This window comes from Dipodomys spectabilis, unplaced genomic scaffold (genome assembly GCF_019054845.1).
Source record: "Dipodomys spectabilis isolate Male_0828 unplaced genomic scaffold, ASM1905484v1 ptg000399l, whole genome shotgun sequence".
NCBI classification, from domain to species: domain Eukaryota; kingdom Metazoa; phylum Chordata; class Mammalia; order Rodentia; family Heteromyidae; genus Dipodomys; species Dipodomys spectabilis.
This window is the reverse complement of record NW_024871076.1, coordinates 121,769-140,383: the sequence shown is the minus strand read 5'-3', so window position 1 is coordinate 140,383 and position 18,615 is coordinate 121,769. Positions and strand designations below refer to the sequence as shown.

General features: G+C 40.3%; 1 protein-coding gene across 3 annotated transcripts in view; it reads left to right on the top strand.

Annotated features, from left to right (window-relative positions):
• The window catches only part of Btk (Bruton tyrosine kinase), a 35,874-nt gene that overhangs the window by 9,195 nt on the left and 8,064 nt on the right, over positions 1-18,615 (top strand). For 2 of the 3 annotated variants that reach the window (XM_042667392.1, XM_042667393.1), the window contains 8 exons: positions 232-402; positions 1,910-2,008; positions 4,849-4,917; positions 8,148-8,229; positions 16,195-16,323; positions 16,716-16,783; positions 17,500-17,687; positions 18,067-18,129. In XM_042667392.1, the coding sequence (XP_042523326.1) occupies positions 262-402; positions 1,910-2,008; positions 4,849-4,917; positions 8,148-8,229; positions 16,195-16,323; positions 16,716-16,783; positions 17,500-17,687; positions 18,067-18,129 (839 nt within the window). In that variant the 5' untranslated portion in view covers positions 232-261. The remainder of the gene's footprint in view (positions 1-231; positions 403-1,909; positions 2,009-4,848; positions 4,918-8,147; positions 8,230-16,194; positions 16,324-16,715; positions 16,784-17,499; positions 17,688-18,066; positions 18,130-18,615) is intronic. The other variant, XM_042667394.1, reaches the window with a different exon arrangement.

Genomic DNA, 18,615 nt, shown 5'->3' with positions numbered 1-18,615 from the left:
TCACTCAAATCTGACACTTTATAGCCTGAACCACAGCTGTACTTCTGGCTTTTTGAGGTTTAATTGGCAATAAGAATTTTGTGGACTTTCTTACTCAGGCTGGCTTTGAACCTCGAACATTGCTAGCATTGCACATTTTTATTTCAACTGAAATAGATACCAAGGCTGATGGGGAGCCAGGAAGGATGGGGATCAATGTGTTGGAACCTTAAGAACTTTCCTTATCTACAGCACACGTGTGAACTCCAGAACAAAGAAACAATGGCCACAGTAATACTGGAGAGCATCTTTCTGAAACGCTCCCAGCAAAAAAAGAAAACATCACCTTTGAACTTCAAGAAACGCCTCTTTCTCCTGACTGTGCACAAACTTTCCTACTATGAGTATGACTTTGAACGTGGGGTAAGTTTTTCAGCTATGAAGATTGAATCTGAATATTTCAAGGACTTGGCCTTTAGGCCTTTCAGAAAGAGATAGGTGTCCATCATAGGGGAAGGGACAGAAGTAGAATAGACCCACGTACATTACAGTCAACAAAATACTTCCTAGTTTAGAACTTGTTACAGCTGTGCTGGGGCAAAAATTCAAAGGTGCTAAGAAGCCATGGGGGAATTCTTGTCATGGAATCTTGCAATTGGTGAGTACTTATTAAATGTTTGTTGCAAATGAAATCCAAGAGTTGGAAAGCACCATTTTTATTGCAGAATTGTAAATGTATGTTTATTTGTTTAAACCTGTCTGTCTTCTCCACTAACCTATGAGGTTTATTATTATTTTGATTATTACCTTTAAGTAGTTGTACCTGTATCAGTTTATGAGTTACAGTGCTACAATGCATCTTTGTGGTGTGTGTGTGTGTGTGTGTGTGTGTGTGTGTGTGTGTGTGTGTGTGTGTGTGTGTGTGTGTGTGTGCCTGCCAATACTTGGGCTTGAACTCAAGGCCTGGGTACCGTCCCTTGCTTTTTCACTCAAGGTTGCAGTAGTAGAATAACTTCTTGAGCCACACTTCACTTTTGGCTTTTTAGTGGTTAATTGGAGATAAGAATCTCACAGATTTCCCTAACAAGGCTGGCTTCACATCACAATCCTCAGATTTCAGCCTCCAGAGTAGAGATTACAGGCATGAGCCACAGCACAATGTATTTTGATCCCTGTCACCCCTTCCATTGTTCTTCCCCATCTTTCCCACCCCAATCCCTGTCTGTCACCTTGTACTAATATCAATCTAAAATTGACCAATGACTTCAAACTGAAACCTTGCAAGTACCAGAGGAAGGAGATAGGAGAAACATTACAGTATGTGGGTAGGCAGAACTTTCTGAGAAGAGTTCTAGGGGCTCAGCAAATTGGAGAGAGAATGGACAAGCTAAAACCTTTCTGCCCAGTAAAGGGCATAGTCACTAAGCTAAAAAGACAGCCTACAGAATAGGAGAAGATCTATGCCATCTGACAAGGAAAAAAATCCTTTTAAAATTTATTTTGACATTACTTTCCCACAGAGATTGCCCTCCATTTGGTAGTTAAAGATGATTAGATTAATGGATCTTGAAGACTGTTCCTTTTCAATATAGGTCTTGATATAGACTGGTGGGGCTGGGAAGGTGGCTCAGTGGTAGAGCGCTTGCCTTGCATGCCTGAGGTCCTGGGTTTGATTCCTCAGCACCACATAAGCAAAAAGAAAAAAGCCGGAAGTGGTGCTGTGGCTCAAGTGGTAGAGCGCTAGCCTTGAGCTGAAGAGCTGAGGAACAGCACCCAGGCCCAGAGTTCAGGCCCCACGACCGGACCCCCCCCCCCCCAAAAAAAAAGATAAGATATAGACTATGGTGACATCCTCATCATTATGAATGATTAGATAAAAAGTTTAATTGTTCTTAATCTGTCTCCATTTTCCCCTCATTCTCTTTCTCAGAGAAGAGGCAGTAAGAAGGGTTCAATAGATGTTGAGAAGATCACTTGTGTTGAAACAGTGGTTCCTGAAAAAAATCCTCCACCAGAAAGACAGATTCCGGTAAGAAGAGACTAATGTCAGAGAGGGAGGGCTACAGATTCTGAGAAACTTGAAACTTTTCAATTTTCTGTAAGTAAACTGGTAATGCTGTGCAATGAGGAATACAGTCACATATAAATATATAAATGTCTTCATTATACTATGGCTTATTTATACTGAGTCTCAGTTTCTTTCCTCCAGCTGCAGAACAGACAACTCACTTAACGTGAAATGCTTAATAACCAATCACAAATCATTGCCACATCAGGTTTTCAAACTGAGCAGAGTGGGTGGGTTTTCATCCTTCAGTTACCAAGATCAGAATTTCACACTTGAGTTAAGTCTCTATGTCAAGATCCTAGAGTCACATGAGATGTTTTTTTTTGTTTTTGTTTTTTTTGTTGTTGTTGTTTTATTGTTGTGTTGGTACTGGGGCTTGAACACTAGACCTTACACTCTCCCTAGGCTTCCCCATAGCTAGTGCTCTACCACTTGAGCTACACCTCGACTTCCAGCTTTTTGCTTGTTAATTGAAATAGTCTTACAGACTTTTCTGCTTAGACTGGCTTTGAACTGTGATCCTCTAGATCTCAGCTTCCCGAGTAACTAGGATTTCTGGCGTGAGCTACTGGCTATGGCACATAAGGTTCTTTAATATCTCATTGTGTGTTCTTTCACATCTTGGAGCTTTTCCAGTGTGACACCTACTGGCTTTTGATTTTATACTTTATTATTAATTTATTTTTTGTCAGTCATTGGGCTTGACCTCAGGGCCTGTGCACTGTCCCTGAACTCTTTTGCTAAAGGCTAGCATTCTACCACCTTCAGCCACAGTCCCACTTCTAGTTTTCCAGTAGTTAATTGGAGATAAGAGTCTTACAGACTTTCCTGCCTAGGCTGGCTTTGAGCCACAATCCTCAGATCTCAGCTTCCTGAGTAGCTAAGATTATAGGCATGAACCAACAGTACCTGGCTGATTTGGTGTTTTCAAATACAGAACTTTTCATTTTTCCTGATCATAATAGTAATGCAAGATGACCCTATGGGAAACGAAAGACTAATGCACTATAGAAATTCTGGAGAATATATAAAAGCTAAAAAATAAAAAAATTATGCATAGTGTAATTATGTAGTCAAAACAACTATTGGCATGATGGTATATACAGATTTTCAGATGCTTTTATCTACAGCAATCCATACACTTGCACTCATATATGTGGTACATAATTAGAACCCACAATCATACCATACTATTCATCTTACTTTGTAACCTTCCTTTACTTTTTTTTGAGACAAGATTTTTCCTTGTATTAGCGCAAACATGAGATCCTCCTGTCCTTGCCTCCAGAGTGCTGAGATTACATGCATATGCCATCACACCTTATTTGTATACTTTTTATACTCTTTTCTTAGAAGTTGGAAGTAGAATTTTGTTTTTCTATTTATGAAATTTCGGTGCTTTGAATTTTATTTTTTATTCTATTTTAGCTTTTTAGTAGTGAGATTGGATTTTCATATACTTCTGCAAACTATGTAGGAGAATATTTGTTTCTCTATATTCTTTATCCAGTATTCTGGATAGTTTAGGTTTTACTTAATTTGACAGTGAAGTAAAATACTATTTCATTCTGATTTATTTTAGTGTCCTTAACTCAAGGGTGGATGATTATGTGTCCATTGCTCACATGTATTTTCTTCTTTTCTCCCCTCCCCTCCCCTCCCCACCCCTCCTCTCTTCTTTTTCCTTTCCCTCTCCCTCTCCCTCTCCCACTTCCTCTCCTCCTTTCCTTTCTTTGCAGTACTGGAGATTGAACTCAGAAACTCATGCTTGTTAGGCAAGCCCTTGTATTTTCAATTGTGGACTTTCAGTTAATCTTTTTGGCCCATTTTCTGTAATAAGGAATGTAACACAGGGCTTCATGCATGCTAGGCAAGCACTCTACCACTAAGCCACATTCCCAATCTGTGGCCCAATTTTCTATCAAGATACTTATTATATGTCTAGTAGTTTCAAAGAGCTCTTAAGGTAATATATTAAAATATTTGTCCAGTTTATTGCTTTTCTTTGAAAAAATAAAAACTAAAATGTAAAAAATTAAATAAAACATAGTTTTTTTTTACTTTGCCATATAGGGTTTTAAAATTTAGTTAGTTCATCTTGTTCTTAATAGTTCTGATCTTTAAAATTATACTAGAAAGCCCTTGCTTCCCACAACATCACATAAGGGCATTTATATTTGCTCTTGATCATTCATAGCCACATTATTTTTTTTTTGGTCAGTCATAGGGCTTGAACTCTGGGCCTAGGTGCTGTCCCTCAGCTTTTCATCCCATGGTAAGCTGAGCACTCTACCATTAAGCCACAGTGCCACTTCTGGTTTTCTGATGGTTAATTGGAGATGAGAGTCTCACAGACTTTCCTGCCTGGGCTGGGTTTGAACCATGATCCTCAGATCTCAGCCGCCTGAGTAGCTAGGATTACAGGCATGAGCCATCAGTGCCCAGCTCATATTTTCATTTTTATAAAAATTAGGTTTTTGATTGGATTTTACTTTGATATATGGTATAAAATATCTATTGCATTCTTCTCCTTCTAATATTAGTAGTTCAATGTTTGTCCCAACATGAATTATTGAGAAAATTTGCTTTTCTTAGTAATTTGAAAGGTCTGCAGCCATTCTTAAGTGCTGGATCCTATGTACATGGTCCCTACCAGGCTGTGGGAAGTTAGTCACCACTAGGAATTAACACTGTATGTTCAGCAAAGTCTTCTGAATCTGCTGTAGAAAGCCTTCAATAAATAAAGAAGTTCAGAAAACAACAAGGCATCAGTAGGATAACCCTTTCTTCTTTCATTACAGAGAAGAGGTGAAGAGTCCAGTGAAATGGAGCAAATTTCAATCATTGAAAGGTTCCCTTACCCCTTCCAGGTGAGCTATTTTCTCTCATCAGTTCTGAAAAGGACCCTACAATGAAGTTATCCAGGTTGGAGTTCAAGGCAGAGGGAAGGCTACTAGGTCTCAATGCACAGAATTTGAAATATAGTGGTGGGATACCCAAGTCTCAGATCTGCCTCCTTGACATTGCTTGGGGATATTTATGGAATAAAGAAGCACGGTATTTAAGGCATGGGTAAAGGTAATTGAAGTGAAGTAATTGGTAGTCTGTGCATTCATAGTCAATCCTTATGGCTGATATACATGTCCAAGAAATGACAGTGCAAGCATGATAACATGTTGGAGATTTCAACTTCCTGATATCAAAAGGTCACCTAGTAGACACCTGTAGGCCCAAGTGAAGAGCCTCTCTCTCCCCCTCCATCTCTCTCAATCTTTCTCTCCCTCCCCCTCTCTCTCCTTTCTCCCAGTTTCCCCTTCTTTCCTCCCTTTTTTGTTGTTGATAGAGATTGAACTCTAGGCCAACACTTGCTAGACAGGTACTCTACCACTTGAGCCACATCCCTTTTGGTTAACTTTTACATCATAAGATTTCTAATTTTTGTCTGGAACTGGACACAGACTATGATCCTTCTTCCCATGCCTTCCGGTAGCTGGCATTACAGATATTCATCACTATACCTAGATTTATTTGTTGAGATAAGGTCTCATTAACATTTTACCTAGAGCTCCTTGAACCAATGTCTTCCTGATCTCTACTTACCCTTGGAGTAGCTAGATTTATAGACAGGGGCTGTCATGCCTGGCTTTCTCTTGTTGCTTTTCTGAGATGGTTTCATTATGTAGCCCAGGCTAACCTTGAGCCTCAAATCCTACAGCTTCAGACTCCCAAGTACATTGATCAAAAGTGTACACCACCATATCAAGCAAGAATTAGTGGTTTCAAGGACTGAGAATGTGGCTCAGTGGTAGAGCACTAGCCTTGAGCTGAAGAGCTGAGGCACAACATCCAGGCCTAGAGTTCAGGCCCCACAACTGTCAAAAAAAATTAGTGGTTTCAGCAAAAGAGATAATGAAGGCCTTGAAAATTGCCCAGGCAAATACGAACATCAAAACCAATATTTAAGAGACATTTTCTACAGCAAAGCTAGTTGGAGACTAATATATAGTTCAATGCCATGGCATCTAGGATTAGTAATTTTTTTTAAAAAACAAAAGACAGCACAGTGGCTCAGTAGAGTCATAGAAGTGAAATATACAAAGGGACGGTTAGTGTAAATGAGACTAGGCCTGTTGTGTTTATTGACTGGTGATTATCAAAGTTAGGAGTCTTTCCTCCCATAGCCTCTTGGAGACAAATATTCTTTTTGGTAGTTACATTCTTGAGAATGGCTGAGAGATCCTTGAGAGATGGTTCTGAGCTGCAGAATAAAACACACTGGTTTACAGTTTTAAGCCTTCTTCTAGTAATTGCCCAGCAGATGATTGTGGTCTGTGGAGCAAGAGCTTGGTTTTAGCTGGACCAAAAAATAAGACTGACAAGAGCCAAGATTGTTTGCTTTCCAATTCTCCCAATTTAACATAGTTTTTTACTATTGCAGTACATGGAAGAGAAAAACTTTACAATTCTGATTCCATTATGGCATGTTTGGTTTATCATAACAACATTGGGAAAGATACTTTGCTTTTTGAGTGAACATTTCACTTCCTTCTGGTTCTGCTTCTCTTATCTATGGTGATCATGTGGGTTGAAAGATGGAGTAGGGGAGAATGAATGATATTAGGAAGTTCCATATGGAGAAAGCCTCTTAGTCTCGTGCATAAACCTAAATTCTTCTAATGTGAAATAGCTGAAGAACCAGCCCCATAGGCATCTGTTTAGTGGATGCAATGAAAGCCATAAAAAGGAAAGAGGAAAATTCAGTGTTCAGTGTGGCTTATGTACTGACAACTCTGGAGGTCACATGTTGTGAATATTGCAGCCTCTGCAACAGTGAAAGCCAGAAAAGGAAGTGGAAAATCTCAGGGGAGGGGGCTTTCTGCCATGAATTTATGAGCACAGTAAGACTAACAAGCACAGAAGAAAAATCTAAAATGGATTTATTCACTTTCCTGACTATTATAAAGGCTGTAAAGGATGTTTTAAGCCTAATTTTTACTACCACCATCTTTCAACAAGATGATGTTGCTTGTGCTAGTGTATGATGCTGACCAGTACCTAATTTAAATCAATTTATATTTGACTTTGGAATTTGTTGTGCGGTGTGTCTTAACTTTGTGAATGATAAAACCAGGTATTTGTATTTCATGCATCTCCACAACATGTAGCATGTCTTGTATAGGGCAGATTTTCAAAAAAATGTGGACTGAGGTGGGCACCAGTGGCTCACACCTGTAATCCTAGCTACTCAGGAGGCTGAGATCTGAGGATTGTGGTTTGAAGCCAGCCCAGGCAGGAAAGTCTGTGAGACTGATTTTATTTTCCAAATAAAAGTGGACTGATTTAGTGATAGTGCTAATATATACTTTGATTTCTCAAAGTAAATTTGTGGTTCCAAATTTGGTTTGTTCTAACTAATTTTGGTGTGGGGCAGCTATAAAGAGTGGCCTCTATATTATCCAAATGAATAACATATATACTAACCAAGACATAGGTTATACATAGATCATCACTTCAATACCCTTCTATATAAGCTCAAAGTTTAATAATAAAATAGCAAAATGTCCTTTGCTAGAGAAAAAATAAACATCTCTGCTGAGTGATAAGGGAAACATTATAGAATAAGCATATACACAAAGCATATACACCAGTAAAGAGGAACTAAGAGTATTAAAAAAGCTAAGAGACTCAACATCTTCCTTTCCTGAATAGTTTAGGGTTGTTCCAGAACTCCTGAACAACTGCTAGTGGAAGACTCTGCCTTTCTTTTTTTGGGAGGAGTGGGAGGTCCAGTCGTGGGCCTGAACTCTGGGCCTGGGTGCTGTCCCTCAGCTCTTCAGCTCAAGGCTAACCTCTACCACTTGAGCCACAGCGCCACTTCTGGCTTTTTTTCTCTGCTTATGTGGTGCTGAGGAATCAAACCCAGGGCCTCAGCCATGCAAGGCAAGTGCTCTACCACTGAGCCACCTTCCCAGCCCAAGACCCTGCCTTTCTTTGCTTTCTACAATGCATATATAAAGTTATATTTAAATTTATTGTGTCCATGTCTTTCTCTCCACTCACCCAAAATCCTAACTGAAGAATTCTGTGTCCACTGCTCCAGGTTGTATATGATGAGGGGCCTCTCTATGTCTTCTCCCCAACTGAAGAACTGAGAAAACGTTGGATTCATCAACTCAAAAATGGTGAGAATTATTTGGAAAGTAAAATAGTTTTATAAGGGAGAGAAACAAAGAGAGAGAGGGAGAGAGAGAGAGAGAGAGAGAGAGAAGTAAAGAAGGCAAAAAAAGGAAAGAAGAGAGGGGTGAGGGGAGAGAAGAAAGGTAAAGAGGAAGAATGAACTAATGAATAAATGGAAGGAATGTAAAAGAAGAGAAAGAGTCTGGGAATGTGACTTAGTGGTAGAGTGCTTGCTTATCATGCATGAAGTCCTGGGTTTGATTCCTCAGTACCACATAAACAGAAAAGGCCAGAAGTGACACTGTGGTTCAAGTGGTAGAGTGCTAGTCATTAGCAAAAGAAGCTCAGGGAGAGTGCCCAGGCCCAGAGTTCAAGCCCTAGGACTGGCAAAAAAAGAAGAAAGAAAAGTAAGGACAGAAGGAAGGGGAAAGGGGGATAGAGGGAATGAGAAAGCAAAGAAAGATCATATTTTGCTTTAATATTAGTTATAAAGTTTAGTATTTCATCATATGAATAAAATATACAAATTAGACCAAAAGGTGCAACCACCACCCAGTGCAATATTGTAATTATGGGGGAGCCTCTATTTCCCTATATACCAGTTAAGATAGTGCCTTTTTCAACGACTATGCAATGGTTAGAGTCCTATGTATGGAATACCTAGTTCCAAAAATTAAACAGGTAATGTATAAGAGTGCTTCAAATTATAATAAAAATATCTTGATTTCAAGCTGCCTGGTATATTACTTCCAAGGTAGGTAGCTTCTGGCAAGTATTCCAATGAGATTGTTTGAGGCTCATTTTTTTTCCTGAATGGAAATAATGATAATGCCTGATCTAACTACTTCCAGAGTTGTTCTAATAATCAAGGGAAGAATAATAATTGTGAAAATATGTGCAAAACTGTAAATCACTATATAAGGAAGCATTGTACATCTCTTTATTATGGATAAATATTTTCCAAGGAACCATTTTGTGTCCCTCACTTCGTGCTAACTTAAACTTGAATATTGTTTCTGCACTGCAGAAATCATACAGTGCTTAAAGATAAACTTGACTGAATGCTTACAGCACAGGATGCAGGCCTTATATTTGTGTGTAAATATAGCCACATGTCAAGTGACTGAGAAATGAACTGGTTGAGTTGACATCAGGAAAGGCTGCCTAGAGAAACAGGAAGGAGGGCAGCCTGATAACTGCATGGCTCGGTTATTGCATGACAGCCCTTTGTCTTAAACATTTACATTCTCATCCTGGGTGGTTGGTTATACCATACTTCCTATTCACTGCCTTGAAAGCAAAAAAAGAAATTGTAGTTATAAAGTCTTTCCAACTGAAAGAAGAAAGGAAGAAAATGTTCATTCATTGAATTTTTATTGTTTTGGTTTTGGTGGCACTCGGATTGAATTCAGAGGCTAGAGTGCCTTGCTAGTTAGACACTCTACCAGTTTCTCCTCCCCTCCCCTTTTTCCTCTCCTCCTCTGACACAGGGTATCATTATGTAGCCCTGGCTGGCCTCAGACTCTTGATCCTCCCACATCAGCTTAGCAATCTCTCCCATTCTGTTTCACTGAAGATATTTTTCCCAGTTGTCCCACATGGATGTATGCCTTGTCAGACTTGCCCAGATTGACCACAGGAGCCAGATACCTTCCAACAAATATCGTGATGTTGGAAAATACAGATGAGATCTTAATAACCTTGGATGGCCCCAGGTATTAGCAGTGCTAATAGTGAGCTACTCAAAGAACCATCAAATCACATTCCAGTGATGCTATACCTCTGGGGTAAAACATACCAAGTGCAAATCGCTATCGTGGTAAGGAGACCTCACTGGAACATGGATCACTGCTCTAGAATACTGATTTCTTTCTTTGATCAGAGGAGCATGAGTAGCCTCCTGTTTTACTGGATTAAACTAGAGTGACAAATGTGGCTCACTATATAATTTAGATTGTGTATTTTATCATATGTGAATTATGCCCTAGTTTTCAAAGTGGGCATCAGGTACTGCATATACAGCTGCCATATTTTTCTCATGTCATGCAAAGGTTATATCGATGAGGACTTAGCCACAGACTCTCCTTCCATTTTCTTGAACATGGTAGCAGGCATTTTTATATTACATCACCACAAATATTACCTACATTTGATCTTTCCCTAGGCTGGGGATTGATACTAGCACCTCTCTCATACACTGTACCATTTAGTTATACCACAGCCTTATACTCATTCTTGAATTGTTGTCTGGTGAAGCTTAATAGAGCCTATATTAATTGCAATGTCAAAGATATGCTAATAGCCTGACCTCACCCAAATGAATGGAAAAATGGCATTAGCAAAATTGCAATCCAGGGAAGAATATTCCTGCATACCAGAACAGAATTTTAGCTGTTATCCTGATAAACATGGATAGCACTGATCAGCCCATTGGGTGTTTGGAGAATATGTGTCAACAATTAGTTTTTCCCAGACAATGCACTGTTGCACTGGTAATCCGGCCTCCCCTAAATTCTCTTACGTGAACTATTCTTGTAATTTACTTATAAGCAGCTGGAAATACAAGCTCTGGATTAGCCAATGAAAGAAGAGATGTTATCTTCAAGGGATTTCTTAAGTGGCAGATATTATTTTGGAATGTTGGGAGGGTTCTTAATGAGAGTTCTGAAGGTAGGGAGGACAGGAAGTTTTTCCCCCTTCATTAGTGTATTTACATAACTTAATTTATGAGTGGCTAGTTGTGATGAAGTATTGTTGGCACATTTGATGGTGCCAGCCTGCATAGGCACAGAGGACGTGAGGGTCTCAGATCCATTGATGAGGAGACTGACATGGGGTAGGCAGCAGATGAAGGTGGTGAGATCAATCAGTCCTGACAAGGAAGATTATCGCCAACATTATTCAAAATTTTCATTGCCTGGTAATGATAAAGGGCAGACAGACTTTTGTTGGTTTTATTATTGTCATAAATTTTTCTATAGGCAATAGAGCCCCCTCTAGCCTGAACAGAGCCCATCACCCTGCTCTTAGTGGTCAAGATATGCGGGCTGAGGATAGGCAAGGGAGAGTGGTTAGAAGTCTTCAAATCCATGATGAAAAAGAGACCGCAATGTAATTCCTTAGAAAGGAATTGGGGAGTGGAATCAAATGGAAGGGGGGGAGGTTGAGGAATGAAGAGAGGAAGTGGAAGAAATGCAGACATAAAATTCAATGTATAAGCACTGGGGTTAATTGCTTAGTTCCACATAAACAGAAAAAACTGGAAGTGGCCCTGTGGTTCAAGTGGTAGAGTGCTAGCTTTGAGCAAAAGAGGCTCAGGGACAGTGCCCAGACCCTGAGTTCAAGCCCCAGGACTGGCAAAAAAACAATACATATTCTACAAAATTAAGAAAATCGAAGGAAGTGGTAGAATTGGAAGGAATGAGGGAGAATGATGAAAAGGGTGACATTGATGAAGAATCATTATATTCATATTCTACCTTGTTAAATGGCAACTCCTTTGTACAACTACTTAAAATTTAAAAAAAATTTTTGGGGGGGTCCGGTCGTGCGGCCTGAACTCTGGGCCTGGGCGCTGTCCCTCAGCTCTTCAGCTCAAGGCTAGCGCTCTACCACTTGAGCCACAGCGCCACTTCCAGCTTTTTTCTTTTTGCTTATGTGGTGCTGAGGAATCAAACCCAGGGCCTCAGGCATGCAAGGCAAGCACTCTACCACTGAACCACCTTCCCAGCCCAAAATAAAAAAAATTTAAAGATATTGAGATAGCACTTAAAAAAGATAGTACTTTTGTTCATTGACCTATAAAATATACCTGACCATCAGAACTTCTGAGCCTACTCCAAGGGCTTGAGTGAGTAGAATGTGGCTAGCCAGCTCTTAAGGACTTGAGTTCTCTTTTCTTCTTTTCTGTCTGCTTCTCCTTACCTCCTCTCCCCTCTCCTCCTCTCCTCACTTCTCTCCTCCATCTCTTGAGATTTGAGATTACAGATGTGCACTTCCCTGCCTGGCTTCAAGTTGTTTCCATATATATATATAAAATGTTGTATAGAAGGGGTTACAGTTACATGAGTAGGGTAATGAGTACATTTTGTAGGAGCATTGTTACCCCCTCCTTTGTTTTCCCTTTACCATGACTTCCCTCCCCACCTCCCCAACTCCTCCTGCTCCCCAACATTTTTTGTCAGTCGTGGGGCTTGAACTCTGGGCCTGGGCACTGTCCCTACGCTTTTCAGCTCAAGTCAAGTGCTCTACCGCTTGAGCCACAGTGCCACTTCCAGTTTTCTAGTGTTTTTTTTATTTATTTATTTATTTATTTTTAATTTTTTTGGGTCCGGTTGTGGGGCCTGAACTCTGGGCCTGGGTGCTGTCCCTCAGCTCTTCAGTTCAAGGCTAGCACTCTACCACCTGAGCCACAGAGCCACTTCTGGCTTTTTTTCTTTTTGCTTATGTGGTGCTGAGGAATCGAACCCAGGGCCTCATGCATGCAAGGCAAGCGCTCTACCACTGAGCCACCTTCCCAGCCCCTCTAGTGCTTTTTATTGGAGATAAGAGTCGCACGGACTTTTCTGCCTGGGCTGGCTTTGAACTGTGATCCTCAGATCTCAGGCTCCTGATTAGCTAGGATTACAGGCGTGATCCACCAGCGCCTGGCCCACCCCGACATTGTAAAGTTTGTTTTCAACATAGTGTCCTGTATGTACATCTCGTCGTCACAATGGGTCAGCCTGCATCCTCATTTAAGCATTCCACTATATCCCTTCCCCTCCCCAAATTACAAAAATGTATATACAAGATCCAGATCACCGGCATCAAATCCAGTAAAAACGGGTTATACCATGGGGGAAGAACATACAAAAGAAACAAAAGAATCACATAGTACATTAAAAACAATAGCAAGAAAGAAAAAAGCACTTGTATCCCTGTCTTGTGAAGACCTCAGAGCCGGCGAATGGTTCAAGTTGTTTTCTATTGTGGAATGTTTTATTTTGGTTTAATTCTTTTTTTAATTGGCACTTGGTTTGAACTCTGGGCTTTGTACTTGCTAGGCAGACACTCTACTTCTTAAGCCATGACTACAGCCCATTTTGCTCTGGTTATTTTTAAGATGTAGTTATGTGCAACTACAGTTTTTTTGGGGGGTCCGGTTGTGGGGCCTGAACTCTGGGCCTGGGCGTTGTCCCTCAGCTCTTCAGCTCAAGGCTAGCGCTCTACCACTTGAGCCACAGCACCACTTCTGGCTTTTTTTTTTTTTTGCTTATGTGGTGCTGAGGAATCGAACCCAAGGCTTCAGGCATGCAAGGCAAGCACTCTACCACTGAACCAACTTCCCAGCCCCTGCTCTGGTTATTTTTGAGATATGGTTTCACTTTTTGCTCTGGCCAGCCTGGACCATGATCCTCCTACTTATGGTTTCCATCATAGATGGAATGACACGTACACCCCATCACATCCAGTTTTTTTTTCTGTTGAAATAAGAACTTGATTTTTTTTTTTTTTTTTTGCTCAGGCTGGCTTGAAACCAGACAATCCTTCTGATCTCGGCCTTTGCATGGCTGGAATTATAGATGTGTATCACAGCACCCAAATGTTAGTTGAGATGAGGAGTTTCATGCTTTCCCCTGTGGTGACTATGATGTAGAATCTTACCAATCTTCACCTCATAATTAGGTTATTATTATATGTATGAGCCACCAGCACAAGCTATCTATCTATCTATCTATCTATCTACATGCATTTGAGACATATATACATGTATATCGTACATATATATATATGTATATATGCTTTTAGGCCAGCCTGGATCTTTGCCCTGGTGCCTGCCACTGTCATGTATTTCAGTTTCCTTTGCTAACTCTTAGTTATCTGTCACCTTGATCCCCTGGATACCTTTACTAATTGACTTTGTGGTAATATTTTGGGATTATAGCCTTTACTAATTGACTTTGTGGTAATATTTTGGGGTTATAAATAATGATCCCACCTTTCTCCATCTCACTCTTTGCAAAGTATTTTGGCTTCTGAGAGATCTTTTGAGCTTCACAGGACTGTGAGGGAAATGGAGCTGCTATGTTTACCTCTTGCAATGAGCTCAGTCTACCTCAGTGGTCCAAGGAAGATTGGAACCATGTTGATCTTAAAGGCAGGCTCATCTTCATATGCTCTTTAACTCAACTCTCTTAACTATTCTGTAAACATGGGGAACCTATTTCTGGAAGTTTACATTAGGGAAAATATTCTTTTTCTTCAAATTCTTTATTGTGATTAAGTGATTACATAATTTCCCAAATTTCACAGTATTGTGGGATAGTGATGCTTAAAGTCACAAACACATTCTAACTTTCATGGGGCAAATTGTCTATTGTGGTCTATAACATTTATGAGTTCTATGAGCTTTGCGATACAGTTATTTCTTCTACATTGGGTGATATGTACATTTCTTTTGTTTTGCATAGCATCAGCTGTTCCCTCTTTCCCACTCGTTCCCTCCCTCCCATCACTACCATTGAGTTGCTTAGTTCATTTTGATCAATGTTCAGTGCAGCTGATGGGTCCCACTGATGTATGTTTTTCCCTGATTCCCTCCAGTTCTGTGTTCTCTTCCTGGTTTCCCTCTGGTGTGCACATATATACCATATATGTGATCAGCAGCATGGGCTTATTTAGTGGTGATTTGACCAAATGAATGGAAATCCTTTGTTTCTTAAGCCTTGTTAATTTTGTCATATCACCTTACATTTTGGATTTAACATCCACTTATCAGGGAGACCATGTGCCGTTTGTCTCTTTGCTCTTGGCTTACCTCACTCAACATGATTTCTTCCAGCTCCATCCATTTCCCTGCAAATGCCATTATTTTTTTCCTTTCTAATGGCTGCATAATATTCCATTGTGTATAGATACCACAATTTTTGGATCCATTCATCTGTGGTGGGACATCTGGGTTGTTTCCATATCCTAGCTATTGTGAACAGTGCAGGGCAAATATTCTTGAAAGATCTCTTGGGAACTAGGAAGTTGGCATATTAAAAATAAAATGAAAGCCAGCTGCTGGTGGTTTCCGCCTTTAGTCCTAGCAACTCAGGAGGCTGAGATCTGAAGATTGTAGTTTGAAGCCAGACTGGACAGGAAAGTTCATGAGACTCTTAATTCTATTTAATTCCAAAGGAAAAAAAAGCCAGAAGTGGAGCTGTGGCTCAGGTGATAATGTGCCAACTTTGAGCAAAAAGAGCCCAGGTACTGAGTTCAAGTCCCTTGACTGGCCCACACGTGCGTGTATGCATGCGCATGCACACGCACACACACACACATACACATACACATACACATACACATACACATACATACCACACAAATAGAATGATGCACGGTGTTAGTGTTTATGCCTTCAATCCTAGCTACTCAGGAGGCTGAGGTCTTAAGGGTTGTAGTTCAAAGCCAATCTAGGCAGAAAAGTCCACAAAACTCCCTCTCTAATATAACCAGTAAAAAGCTGGTCTAGAGGTATGTCTCAGGTGGCAGGATGCTAGCAAGCCAAGCAAGCACAAGGCCCTGAGTTCAACCTCCAGTCAGCCAAAAAGGAAAAGAATGAGATTTTGGAGTACATTGTATTTCCCCCTTTGGAACAAACGAGCACTCTCGGCCTTTCCCTTACAGAAAGATTATAATGGCTTCTGAGAAAACATAGATAATATTTCTGTTGCTGGGCTTCTAAATCATCAGATATTATTATCATGTTAGTTGAAGGTGCTCATCATGACAAACCACTGATGACAACAGCACAGGAAGTGTGAGGGGCCAGGACACACAGACAGAATGGCCAGTCATGTGAGCCAATTGCTATGTGGTTTGCATTCCTTCAGGGTAGCTGGGGAGGCTTACCACCATGCTTCCTCAAAGAGGAAAACATGCAAACGATGAATTCTTCTGCATGTCAGATGTGATCTGTCTTTTTTTTTTTTCTCCTGCTACAGTAATCCGGTACAATAGTGACCTGGTACAGAAATTCCACCCTTGCTTCTGGATCGATGGGCAATATCTCTGCTGCTCTCAGACAGCTAAAAATGCTATGGGCTGCCAAATTTTGGAGAACAGGAATGGAAGTAAGAAATCTGCTCAATATCATTTCTTTCTTCTTCTTCTTCTTTTTTTTTTTTTTTTTGGTGGGATGCTAGGGATGTAAATCAGGTGCATGCTAGGCAAGCACCCTACCACTCAGCTCCACTTTATTCCTAATTTGACTCTATTACACTCGCAAGTGTCTGTCAACTCAGGAACACAGAACATTTACACATTCTGGCTGCTGCAGAAATGGGCCTGGAAGAGAAGTACTAGTGAAGGCTGAAATACAAATGGTAATCTGCTCTTTGAGCAATGTGACCTGCACCAAGACCTAAAGACTTTATGTGCAGCAGCAATTGCCCTAACCAAACTTATCTCTGGACTCTTTCCTAAAATGCATTCTATGTCATTACCCGTTTCTCTTTTTTTGCAGGCTTAAAACCTGGGAGTTCTCATCGAAAAACAAAAAAACCTCTTCCCCCTACACCAGAAGAGGACCAGGTACAGAGGAAAATTGCATATTGCTACTGCTTCAATGGAAATTTACAGACAAACCCTGAAACACACCAGTCTTAATATTCTCTGGAACTTTGTTAGAGAGAGGAGGGGGGAGTTTTCCATCTGCTTATGACTTCCTCTTCAGTGAAAAGATAGAGGGCTATCAGATACCTCTTGGAACCCATTGAATCTAATCATATATTGAACTTTTTAGCAAAAAATTAATACAGTTTCCAGACATGCAGTAAAATGAAGAATTTATCATAGAATATCCATGGAACCACTAACATTTTCTGTTTTTTGTTTTTGTTTTTGTTTTTTTTAGGCAAGGTCTCACTATGAAGGCTGGTTTCTAACTCTTAGTCCTCATTGCAAAAAAGGAGCTGAAGTTCACAATCACTTGTTAGATCCATATACTAGTTCAATCCCAGATAGGTTTCTTGGCCTTGGCCATGCATGGTTTTTATCTAGGAAGCTTTCAAAGTACTAATGTCTGGGTCCCATTTCCAGAAATTTTGAAATAGTTAAAACATTCCTTGGGTGATTTTCATATCTGTCCCAGATTCCTTAATATGGTTGTTGAATGAATACAAAATGAAGCTCCTTCTATGCATGATTTTGAGTTAGAACAATATCTCTAGTAAACCAGAGAGCTGGGAGAAAAGAGGAGAATGCTTGATGACTAGCCAACCCCTCTACTTTCCCTCTTCACTACACAGATCTTGAAAAAGCCATTGCCTCCTGAGCCAACAGCAGCACCAATTTCCACAAATGAGCTGAAAAAGGTTGTAGCCCTTTATGATTACATGCCCATGAATGCAAATGACCTACAGCTTCGGAAGGGTGATGAGTATTTTATCCTGGAGGAGAGCAACCTACCCTGGTGGCGAGCACGAGATAAAAATGGGTAAGCACATGTAGTCCTTCCTGAACCTGTCCCTACTCACTCCAGACATGCAAAAAAAAAAAAATCCTGCAGCAGCATAATCTCCCTGCCCTGATTGCTCTTCCCACACCGAAGTGCATATACTCTCCTGTCAAGTGCTTCCTAGGGTACAGATCTATATGTGGTCTCTGTCACCTTCAAGTGCCTCATCTGATGCCACATATTCAGAAGCTCCAACCTTCACTGGCCTAACTATGTGTCAGAGGCATACACCTGTATGTTATTTTACATATATAGATATAAAATTTGAATTGGTTCCAAATTCAGGTATATGAATCTATCTCTCTGAGGATGACAGAAGTACTGCATGATCAACATAAGAATACTGTCTCTTTTACAGGCAGGAAGGCTACATCCCTAGTAATTATGTCACCGAAGCAGAAGACTCCATAGAAATGTATGAGTGAGTATGCTTATGTTCCTGATGCACCATCTTCCAAGAGGAACAAAATATAGTATATGGCTTTTATTTTCAATAAATATATTTTATTTCAAGATACACATTAAAATTAGTGTCAACTGGGTCAAATGATGTCACCATCCCAAGTTAGAGTCTATATATTATTGTGATTGTAAAAGCCTGTTTCTGAGTGCTGGAAAGGTTTCTACAGTCTCATATCCAGAAAGAGCGTGGGAATATCAACTCTTTCTTTGATGCCATAAATGGATTTGTTGTTCGGGGTCTTTCTTTGAGAGAGTTGATACCCCCATGGGAAACATTTGGAAGGATAGAAATGCCAGACTTATACTGATGTCTTTTTCTCCCCCATTATGAAATTGGATTGTCCTTGAGGGATCCAGCCTCTAATCTCTTCCCTGAAAACCTTGCTCCCTGCCTTTCCCACTATAGGCTTAGGAAGATAATAGAGCATGTTATTTGCATGATAGG